This window comes from Rhinatrema bivittatum, chromosome 8 (genome assembly GCF_901001135.1).
Source record: "Rhinatrema bivittatum chromosome 8, aRhiBiv1.1, whole genome shotgun sequence".
NCBI lineage: Eukaryota > Metazoa > Chordata > Amphibia > Gymnophiona > Rhinatrematidae > Rhinatrema > Rhinatrema bivittatum.
The window spans coordinates 251348190-251360247 of NC_042622.1; the positions used below are offsets into that span (position 1 = coordinate 251348190).

At 49.8% G+C, this 12058-nt stretch overlaps 1 protein-coding gene across 3 annotated transcripts in view; it reads right to left on the minus strand.

The window, feature by feature from the left end:
• Positions 1–12058, minus strand: part of DPP9 (dipeptidyl peptidase 9) — a 199699-nt gene that overhangs the window by 40642 nt on the left and 146999 nt on the right. For all 3 annotated transcript variants that reach the window (XM_029614573.1, XM_029614571.1, XM_029614572.1), the window contains exon 19: positions 9321–9463. In XM_029614573.1, the coding sequence (XP_029470433.1) occupies positions 9321–9463 (143 nt within the window). The remainder of the gene's footprint in view (positions 1–9320; positions 9464–12058) is intronic.

The window sequence follows — 12058 nt, forward strand, 5'->3', positions numbered from 1 at the left end:
CCATAGGAGCCTGCTTTCCTTTAGAAATGTACGCGGAAGCGATAACTTCCTGAATTCATTTAGAAATGGTAGCTTTCGATGTTCTGTCTCCCTTCTTGGCCCCGGCAAATAAGACAAAGAGATGGTCTAACCGTTGAAAAGCAATAGAAACCTTCAGATAGCGGAGAAGGACGTGCCGCACGTCCAACAAATGCAGCTCCCTCTCCCAGGAGGAATCACGGGACCAGTCCGGAAAAGCTGGAAGTTCCACAGTCTGACATGGAAAGAAGAAACCTCTTTGGGCACGAAGGAAGGGTTCACAAGGATACCCTGTCCCGGTAAATTCCCAGGAAAGAGTTTCTACAGAATAAGGCTTGCAGCTCCGAAATCCTCCGTGCCGAACAGATAGCCACCAGGAACACCGTCTTCAGAGTCAAATCCCTCAATGATGCCCTCTTCAACGGTTCAAACGGTACTTCGCATAGAGCGCAGAGTACCAAATTTAAGCTCCACTCCGGGCATACTTTGTGCACTGGCAGACGCAAATGCTTTGCTCCTCTAAGAAACCTGATGATATCTGGATGCATTGTCAGCTTCTGACCCTGAGCAACATCTCGGAGGGCTCCCAAAGCAGCTAACTGAACTCGAAGCGAGTTAACGGCTAAACCCTTAGCTAACCCCTGCTGTAGAGAATCAAAAATCTAGGACACCCCCCCAGTCACAAGGCTCAGGTTCCTCTGCAAGCACCAACCTTCAAATGCCTGCCAAACCCTGGCATACGTCATTGATGTAGCAGGTCTCCTAGCCTGAAGAAGAATGGCAATCACTTACTCAGAATACCCTTTCAGACGTAACCTTCGCCTCTCAAAAGCCAAGCCGCAAGACAGAAGTGATTGACCCGATCTGAGAATATAGGCCCCTGATGCAGAAGGCGCAGAAGATGAGCCAGACGAAGAGGGCCGTCCTTCGCCAGTTGTACTAGATCCGCGAGCCACTCCGGAGTCACAAACAGCACGGACCTGTGATATGACTCTATCCGCCTGAACGCAGCCTATGAGAGACCACGGGGGGAAGACAGAGAAGAAATCCCGTGGGCCATGGACATACCAGAGCATTGAGCCCAACTGATCCGTGTTCCCTCTGACTGAAAAACTGAACCATTTTCGAGCTGGCTCGAGTCGCCATCAGGGTCAACTGCAGAGCCCCTCATCTGGCACAAATGTGATTCCACGCCTCGGAGGACAAATCCCACTCTCCAGGGTCCAAGCGCTTTCGGCTGAGGAAGTCCACTTGCATGTTTTCTACTCCCACGACATGGCGATGCCCCTGAGATGAATCTCTGCCCAGGCGAACAAACATCGCACCTCCAGCGCCACTGCAGGGCTCCTAGTTCCCCCCTGCCTGTTGATATACACCACTGTGGTCGCGTTGTCTGACAAGACGCACACCATCCGACCCCTGACTAAGGGCATGAACACATGAAGGGCCTGGAGAACCGCCCGGGTTTCGAGTCTGTTTATGGACCAAGATTTCTCCGACATTCGCCACAGGCCTTGAGCAGTCTTGTCTTGACACACCGCTCCCCATCCGGAGAGGCTGGCATCTATAGGGTCATCCACCCAAGTCAGGGGGTCCAAATCCACCCCTTTTCTCCAGGTTGCGATGCAAAAGCCACCAAGTGAGACTGTGTCTGGGTTCCTGAAGAAGAGGCAATGGAATATGGAACTGCTCTGACACAGGACTCCACCCTGACAACAGCACATGCTGTAAAGGTCTCAAGTGCGCAAAAGCCCAAAGCACCAGCTCTAATGTGGATGCCATGGAGCCCAGTACTTGGAAATAATCCCAAGCTGTTGGCACCGTCAAGCAAAGAAGGCCTTTCACCTGAGTCTGTAACTTCCGCACTCTGTCTGTCACTAGGAAGACCTTGCCCTTTTGCGTGTCGAACCATGCACCTGGGTACACCAGGCACTGAGTGGGCACCAACTGGCTCTTCTTTAGACAGATGACCCAACCAAGAGACCGTAGGGTGGTCATCACTCTCTGGAGAGATCTCTCGCAGTCCTCCTGAGACTTCGCCCGGATGAGCCAATCATCCAAATATGGATGCACCAAGATCCCTTCTTTGCGCAGAGCTGCTGCTACTACTACCATCACCTTGGTGAATGTGCGAAGAGGCGTGGCTAGCCCAAAGGGAAGAGTCCAAAACTGAAAATGCCGACCCAGCACCTTGAACCTCAGGAATCTTTGATGGTCCTGCCAGATCGGAATGTTCAGATAAGTCTCCGTTAGATCTAAGGACGCGTGGAACTCCCCTTTGTGCACCGCCGCAAACAAACACTGTTCGGAGCGTTTCCATGCGGAAATTGGAAACTCATAGGCACCGGTTCATCTTCTGCAAGTCGAGGATAGGATGAAAGGACCCTTTCTTCTTGGGAACCACAAAAGTACACAGAGTACAGACCCTGGCCCTGCTCCGCCGGAGGGACTGGACAAATGGCGTAGAGATCGAGTAACCTCTGGAGAGTCGCCCACAAGGCCTCTTGCCTGCCACGAGAAATTTACAAAGGCATCCTGAATTGGAAACAAGAAATCTAGAGTGTAACCATGCTGGACTACCTCCAAGACCCACCTGTCTGAGGTAATCTTCTCACACACCTTGTAGAAGCTGGATAATCTGCCTCCTACAGCTTTTACATGAGAATGGGGTCCCTGGCCTCACTGGGGAGGCTTACTGCCTCCTGAGCCTTGACCTGTACCATCTCTGGGAGTCCGACGACCTCCACGAAAGGACTTCCGACGACCAGAGCCTCCCAGGGGGGAGGAACAGGTTTACTAGAACGAAAATGCCAAGAATCACTAAAACGAGCTCGTGAAAGAAAAACCTTCGTACTCTGCTTCCTATCTTCCGGCAACCTATTGCCCTTAGTCTCCCCCAATAGCTTCACAAACTGGTCCAAATCCTCCCCAACCAGGAGTTTTTCCTTGAAGGGGAGATTACAGAGCTGCACCTTAGAGGACAAGCCCACCGATCAGTTCTGTAACCATAAAAGCCTGCGAGCCACCACAGAGGAAACCATACTACGCGCAGAGGTGCGAACCAAATCATAGAGAGCATCTGCCACAAAAGCCACTCTCGCCTCAAGGCATGCCGCTTGCAAGGGCAAGACGTCGCCCACTGCTACCACCTCTGCAACCTTCTGGACCCAACACAGACAGGCACGCTGCATCATGCTGGCACACACTGCCGCGAGCAGGCCAAGCGCAGAAATCTCTAACGCTTCACCTGAGTTTCCAGTTTGCAGTCCTGCATGTCTTTCAAAGCAGCTGCCCCAGCCACCGGGATTGTTGTCTTCTTGGTAACTGCCGAAAAGGCCGCATCTACCCACGGCATTTTAAGAAGGTCCAAGGTCTCCAGAGAGAGGGGGTACATTTTTGCCATCGCTAGGCCCACCTTCAAACCAACTTGTCACCAACTTCCTGATCTTCTTGGGCAGAGGAGTTGCATATAGGGAAAAATAACCCTTGCTGTAGTTACACAATGTTAGGTTCCATATTAGGAGCTACCACCCAGGAAAAAGATCTAGGCATCATAGTGGATAAAACTTTAAAATCGTCGGCTCAGTGTGCTGCAGCAGTCAAAAAAGCAAACAATGTTGGGAATTATTAAAAAGGGAATGTTAAAACGGAAAATGTCATAATGCCTCTATATCGCTCCATGGTGAGACCGCACCTTGAATACTGTGCACAATTCTGGTCACCGCATCTCAAAAAAGATATAGTTACGATGGAGAAGGTACAGAGAAGGGCAACCAAAATGATAAAGGGGATGGAACAGCTCCCCTATGAGGAAAGGCTGAAGAGGTTAGGGCTGTTCGGCTTGGAGAAGAGACGGCTGAGGGGGGATATGATAGAGGTCTTTAAGATCATGAGAGGCCTTGAACGAGTAGATGTGACTTATTTACACTTTCGAACAATAGAAGGACTAGAGGGCATTCCATGAAGTTAGCAAGTAACACATTTAAGGCTAATCGGAGAAATTTCTTTTTCACTCAACGCACAATAAAGCTCTGGAATTTGTTGCCAGAGGATGTGGTTAGTGCAGTTAGTGTAGCTGGGTTCAAAAAAGGTTTGGATAAGTTCTTGGAGAAGAAGTCCATTAATGGCTATTAATCAAGTTTACTTAGGGAATAGCCACTGCTATTAATTGCATCAGTAGCATGGGATCTTCTTTGTGTTTGGGTAATTGCCAGGTTCTTGTGGCCTGGTTTGGCCTCTGTTGGAAACAGGATGCTGGGCTTGATGGACCCTTGGTCTGAACCAGGATGGCAATTTCTTATGTTCTTATTTGCTTAGTCTTGAGGTTTGTTATCCGAGGTTCTCCTTTTCTGGGGCAGTCGTGGGCGGGATGCTGAGTCCATCTGTCTACATTAAGGAAAACGAAATTATCAGGTAAGTAATTTCTTCATTTCTTAGCATGTAGCCAGATGGACTCAGGACCAATGGGATGTACAAAAGCTACTCCCGGACAGGGTGGGAGGCTGCCCGTGGCCCACTTAATACTGCCCTTGCGAAGGCTGCATCTTCCCGAACCTGAACATCCAGGCAATAGAGCCTGGAGAAGGTGTGTATGGAGGACCACATCGCCGCCCAACAGATCTCGGCAGGTGACAGCAGCTTGGTTTCTGCCCAGGAGACTGCCTGGGCCATCGTAGAATGAGCCTTAACCTGTAGAGATAAGGGCTTTCCAGCCTCTATGTAGGCCGCCTTGATTACTTCTTTGATCCAGCAGGCTATGGTCGCCTGCGAGGCCGCTTCTCCTTGTTTCTTCCCGCTGTGAAGAACGAATAAGCAATCCGTTTTGCGCACCGGTTCCGATCTTTCCAGGTATCGCACCAGGAGTCTGCCAACATTCAGGTGGCGAAAAAGGCACGAGTCTTCTGAGTCCTTATGTTCATCCAGAGCTGCTAGCGAGATGGTTTGATTCAAGTGAAACTCGGAAACCACTTTTGGAAGGAAGGAGGAGACAGTGCGCAGTTGTATGGTTCCAGGTGTGAACCTGAGGAACGGATCTCGACAGTATAGAGCCTGTAGTTCAGAGATGCAACAAGCTGAACATACTGCCACCAGGAATGCTATCTTCAATGTTAAGAGGCGCAGTGACAGATCGCATGTTGGTCTGAAGGAAGCCCCAGCTAGGAAGTCTAATACTAGATTGAGATTCCATAAAGGCACCAGCCACTTTAGGGGTGGTCAGAGTTGTTTAACCCCTTTCGGGAAGCGGGACAAGTCCGGATGGGTTGATAACCGGATACCGTCCACTTCTGCTCTGAAGCAGGTCAGTGCAGCTACTTGGACCTTGAGAGAGTTGAGTGACAACCCCTTCTTCATACCATCCTGTAGGAAACTCCAGAATCATGGGAATCTTGGCCATCCACGGTGGAATCCCGTGGTCCTCACACCAGGCTTCGAATATTCTCCAGATCCGTATGTATGACAGGGATGTGGAGAACTTGCTCGCTCGGAGTAGGGTGTCAATCACGGCCTTTGAGTAACCGCGCTTCTTCAGGCGAGTCCTCTCAAGGGCCAGACCATAAGAGAATCGAGACAGATCTTCATGGAGAATCGGGCCCTCCCTGTGTGGAGGTAGGCACAAAGGGTTCCCCGCAAGGAATCTTTACATGTCTGTGTACCATGATCATCTTGGCCAATCCGGGGCCACTAGTAGAACTAGTCCCCTGTGATGTTCTATCTTGAGGATGACCCTGCCCAGTAGTGACCATGGGGGGGGGGGGGGGGAGGCGTACAAGTAAGTCTTCCTCTGGCCAAGTCTGGATGAGAGTGTCGATTCTTTGGGATTGCGGCTCTCGTCTGCGGCTGAAGGACCTGGGGACTTGGGCACTGAGACGGGTGGCCAGTAGGTCCATGGCTGGGAGGCCCCAGCGATTTACTGAGGGCTGTGGTCCAGTCCCCTGGGTCCAAGCTCTCTGGAGTTATTTGCCTCTATCGAGAGGAGCAAGCAGGAACGTGCAACCAGTGCACAGCAGGAAGCAATCTGCAGTGTCATTGCTGTTGCGCCGAAGGCCTGCTTAAGGATGAATTCCAATCGTCTGTCCTGAGTGTCCTTCAAAGCAGCCCCTCCCTCAACGGGGATCATTGTTCGCTTTGAGACGGCACAGACCATGGTGTCCACTTTTGAGAAACGCAGGCGTTCCTTGGTCGCTGGTTCTAGGGGGTATAGAGCTTCCAAGGCCCGACCCCCTTTGAAGCTGGCCTCCAGGGCATCCCATTCCAGGTCAATCAGTTCCTAAATGGCTTCCATCATTGGGAAGTAGCATGAGGCCTTATGAAGGAACACCAAGATGGGGTTCTTCTTTGATTCCGCCATTAGGGTCCGTGCCAGGAATACACAGCGTCTTCAGAATCTGGGAAACAAGGGCTGGTAATTCGTCCTTGTGAAAGAAGCGAAGCATGGTTCGGTATGGTTCCATTCCTGAAGGGATTTCTCCTTCTTCCAGGGGAGTCACTCATCATCTGAGGTGTCTGGGTCCCTGTTAGGGAAGTTCTTGGTTAGGCAAGGCATGTCTCGAGGCATCCAAGCAGGACTGGGAGATCTTGTGCTTCCAGCAGGGGTTGAGCCTGGGGCGCAGCTGGGGATGATTGCGCCTGAACGAAGGCTTGCAGCCCTTGGCCAACCAGGAGAAGGTCCCTGGGTCCATGTTAATCCCACGGGGGGGAAGGTGGGGGGGGGGGGGGGTGGCCGGAGTAGGGGCCCCCCAAGGGCATCTCGGAGATGCAAAGGTCCGGGGAGCTATCTTTAGTAGTTCCGGAACCATTTCCCGACAGTAAGGGACTAGTAAGGTTCCCCTTGGGCTTCTTCACAATGTTGACACAGGTAGGACTCTAACTCAGGCTGTGTGGCTCTTATGTGGCAGGCTGTGCAAAGAGAGTGCCTTCTGGGGCACCGGTACCATTGTTTCTACGTGTTTGCACGCATGCAGTTGTAAACGCGGCTGTGCGTGTAGTTATGCGCACCGGGTGCTATGAGCGCGTCTGTATTGGACGCGCGCAAGTTAGGCACATCGGCCGCCCAGCCTGCCCTGCGCATACCGCCGGCGAGAAGGGAAGATGGCGACCCCCCGAGGGTCTCCACATGTGTGAACCCTTGCACTGGAATGGGGCTTAGCCTAACCAAGGCTGCTCAACCCGATCGGTGCTGCCTTCTAACCTCGCCGGGACGGATTCGGTATGGCGATTCGAGCTGTGGAGACCGGAGACCTGAATTTAAAGATTTTTTTTTACCTGGTCGGCGCTTACCAATCGTGTGCCGGACGGTCTCCAGCTGCGGGGGCGGGGGGTGGGGGGTGGAGAGAGGGAATTACCTTCACAGCCGCGCTTGTTTCTGCACCCGCTACCTTTCAGCCACACTGGGGGGCTAAGTCCACGCTGGGAACAGGCTACCAGATCAAGGCACACTTCTGAGGGATATCTGAGATCAACCTCAGGAAGTCTCAACTGGGGGAGGAACCCTTAAGTATCACCGCAGGAGAGCGGGGCTCGATCTTCCTTAAGGTAAATTTTGTTTCTTCTTTGCTGTAATTCTTAACACTATTCTAGTGTGTGGGATAGTGTCCGCATCTGCTAGGAAATTGAGAGATACTGAAGAGCTGAGGTTACTGCAGGGTTATATCTAGAGTGACGTCAACTTTGAAATCTGACTCAGTCTCCCATCTGCTAGCAGAAGAACACAATACCCATTGGTCCTGTGGTCCATCTGGCTACACGCTAGGAAACTACACTTTTTTTTTTTTTTTTTTTTTTTTTTAAACTAAACCCTAGACTGCAGGTTTGCATCTCTATCATCTGCTGGAGTCAGAGAGATACTGAGGGACTGCAAGTGGCACTCTCTCTTATGTAGCAGTGTCCAAAGTTTTTGTTCTCTGACTCCATCTGCTGGTAGGGATACACAACCCACTGGTCTGGAATGATCTGAGTATGTACAGGAAAGTGAGAATGATGGGGGTGAAGGGATAAGAAAGGTCCTGATGATGCGAATGGGTGGGGGGAAGAGGTGGTGGAAGGTGATGATGATGCCTGGGGGTTGGGGAGAGGGATGGAGGAAGAGGGAAAGTGATGATGCCAGGGCATGGGAGAGAAGAGAAGAGGGGTAGAAGGAAAAGGAAGGTGGTGATGATTCCAAGGCTGAGGAGGTGGGACAGAGAAGGTGATGATGCCAGGAAGTGAGGTGGAGGGGGAAGGGGTAATGGGAGAGGGATGGTGGTGATGATGCCTGGGGATGGGGAACAGAGATGGAGGAAAAGGAAAGGTGATGGTAGGGAGCAGAGGAGGGGAAAGCATGATGATGATAGCAGGAGAGATGCAGAAGATAGGGAGGGAGAGAGAAAGTGATTATTCCAGGGGGTGAAGGAGAGGGGCAAAGGGAAATGGAAGGTGGTAATGATGATTTCAGGGACAAGGAGAAGAGATGGCGGGAGAGAGGGAATGTAAAGATGATGCCAGGGGGTGGGGGAGAGAGGTAGAAGGAAAGGGAAGATGGTGATATTAGGGATGAGAGAGAAGGGGGATGATAATTCCAGGGGGTGAGGGAGGGTTGGAGGGAGAGGGAAGGTGATAATGGGTAGGGGTAGAAGGAGAGAGAAGGTGATGATAATGCGAGGGAAGGGGAAGAGATAGTGAGAGAGAAGGTGATGATGCTAGGGGGTGGCAAGGGGAGAGAATGAGAGCTAGAGAAAGTGATGATGCCAGGGGGTCATGGAGAGGGAAGGGAAGAAGATGATGCCATGGGAGAGGAGTGAATATAATGGTGGGGAAAGAGGGAAGGGAGAAGGTGATGGTGCCAATGGGATGGGGGACAAGGGAAGTTGTTGGTGTGCCACAAAGTGAATCCTGTGTTAGTTGTGTCTTGAAACAAAAAAGACTGGGAAGCACTGATCGAATGTCTACTAGTCTGAGCAAGACTGGTAGCCTTCTGGCTAACAAACTACAAGTGTCAAGACAATGCTTCATTTACATGTAATGGGTAGCGCTTCCATCCAGATGCCCTGAACAGAACACACCGATAAGATCTCAGGACACACAGTAAAACATTGCCAGCCCACAACATACATTAAACATTCTGACAACTACAACACTCGGCATAAAATGTGTTACGCACCTACACAGTCTATCAGAATTCAGTATTCAGAAAACACTCCTAAATCTTTTCCTCTACCAAAGGTTAGAGAACTGTTCAACAATAGAAGGCAGACCCTCTCAATAAGGGCTGGTAAGGCTGAGATCTAATGGTCATAAAATGAAGTTCCAACTGTCCCAGTACTCACTCATTAGGCAGTTTATCCACATGCAGTGCCACCGAGCCAGCCTCATAGCCTTGCTGGTTGTTCTCTGGAACATCCATGTACCGTTCAGTGTACCCAGTATCATAGGCCATCCACACCGTCACAGGGGCACCAGCGATGGCAACCTGCCAATCACAGAGAAAGACTGCATTACCGTGTCAACAATCCTCTCTCCACCCCACCACCACACTGCAAGCACATTGAGACAGCAAAAGTAAAAGCAGAGTCTGGAAGCCAGCACACTACCCTAGTCCAGGGGTTCTCAACCCAGCCCTCAAGGCACACCTAACCAGTCAGGTTTTCAAGATATCCACAATAAGTATGCATGAGATAAATTTGAATATAGTGAAGGCAGAGCATGCAAACCTATCTCATTTATATTCACTGTGGAGATCCTGAAAACCTGGCTGCTAGGTGTGTCCTGGATTGAGAAGCACTGCCCAAGTCTATGCAGCTCATATCACCAGGACACTTGAATTAACTTGATTAGCAGAACAAGATGCTGCACAAGCAGAATGCAGCAGAGCACTCATTAGGCACAGCACAGAGGAAAATTGGTTCTTACCTGCTAATTTTCGTTCCTGTAGTACCACAGATCAGTCCAGACTCCTGGGTTCATTCACCCCTGCCAGCAGATGGAGACAGAGAGTTTCACTGACACTGCTTGATAAGCTCTGGTGCCACCTGCAGTTCCTCAGTATTGATATGTACCCAAGCAAAACATTGTGTGCAAAATTGGTAAAACTGTGAATAAACTTGTATCCCTTAACCAAAAAAAAAGTGTGTACCAAAAAGATTACAGCTGAGCGGAGGATTCTCCACCTCCATAAATCGGGTGGGTTCTGGACTGATCCGTGGTACTACAGGAATGAAAATTAGCAGGTAAGAACCAAATTTTACTTTCACTGTATGCATCTGGATCAGTCCAGACTCCTGGGATGTACCAAAGCTCCCTACAGAGGGCGGGACCTAGAGAGTCCCGCTCACAAGACACTTTCGCCAAACGACACAGCCCGGATCCCCAACATCCAGTCGGTAAGGCCTCGCAAAAGTATGTGACTTCCAAGTTGCCGCTTTGCAAATCTCCTGCGGAGAAACCAACTGAGTCTCCACCCACGAAGTCACCTGAGACAGAGTTGAGTGGGTCCGAAAACTCTCAGGAACCTGATGGCCCTTGATAATATATGCCGACCCAATAGCCTCCTTAAGCCACCATGCAATGGTAGCCTTGGAGGCTTAGGCACCCTTTTTTGAACCACTCCATAAAACGAAAAAATGATCAGACCTCCTAAAATCATTAGTGACCTTAAGTACCACAGCAAAGCCCTATGGACATCCAATAGCCTAAGCTCTCGTGCATGCGGCATAGAGGCATCCAATTCTGGAAAAGCTGGAAGTTCCATGCTCTGATTGACATGTATAGCAGAGACCACCTTCGGAATGAATGAAGGAACCGTCCGCAAAGAGACACCTGAATCCGAGATCTGAAGGAATGGTTCACAGCAAGATAAAGCCTGAAACTCAGAAATCCTCCTGGCAGAACAGATGGCCACTAAGATTACCTTGAGAGTTAAGTCCTTAAAAGTCGCCCTATAGATTGGTTCAAATGTGCCTCACACAGCCCTCGAAGAACTAGATTAAGGTTCCAGGAGGGATTTATTTATTTATTTAAAATCTTTTCTGTACCGTCGCTAAGTTATCTACCATCGCAACTGTTTACATGCTGGCACATAAATTACTGTAGGGAAATTGTACTATCGTACATTCTAACAGGTGCCGTCAAAGGTTTAGTTACAATAAATCATTAAAGACAAATAATTGTTTAGTTCATTCGGGGAGTTAAACATTTGCGCACCAGAGGGCGCAAATTCTTAACTCCCCGAATGAACCTAAGCATATCGGGATGGGAAGATAAGTTGTACCTTTCAACTTTTCCCTGTAAGCAAGCCAGAGCCTATACCTGCACCCTAAGAGAGTTAAAGGCCAGTCCACTCTGACATACAACTCAAAAGTAACAGAACAAAACAACCTAATCACAATCACATACTGTCCTCCTTTTGATATTGAAACACTTCAACAAAAACTTCAACCAGAACTCACAAACAGCGAGAGGGCATAAGAGCACTTGCAGAGGACAGGGGCCATCTCCAGATAACTATCTACTACTGGTAATACTTACCTGTACCTCTCTGAAGGCTGGTTTTAAATTTTAAGTGTTTCTATTGCTTTTCTCGTAGGCCTCCTGATCCTGGAAGTCCCGCGGTGCTCCGTCCCCCTCTCGGCCGACGTAAGCGCTTCGCCAAAGCAACAAGAGGGCATAAGAGCACTCGTGAAGCGCCAGAGGCGCCGCACGCCAGCGTCGCACACCTAAAAAGCGCGACCAAGGGGCATGTCCCTTGGTTCTGCCCCTTAGTTTTCCCCCCTTAAATATCTTAGTGTTAATACTAAATACTAACATGGAAACTAAATACATTCCTATCATCTCCCTCACCAGAGACAGACGAACAACATATAGACAAAAACATCCAAAGTCGGTAAGACAATTAATCTCGATTCCTTTAATTCCTAGGACTAAATTACTAGCTCGCTCTCTCTCATATCACTTCTTTTGGTTAATGTGCAATCGTTAGTCAAGAAAATGCCAGTCCTCTCCGATCTTCTTGTAGAACGCAATCCAGATATATGTGGAATCACTGAAACATGGTTTAAAAAAAACTATG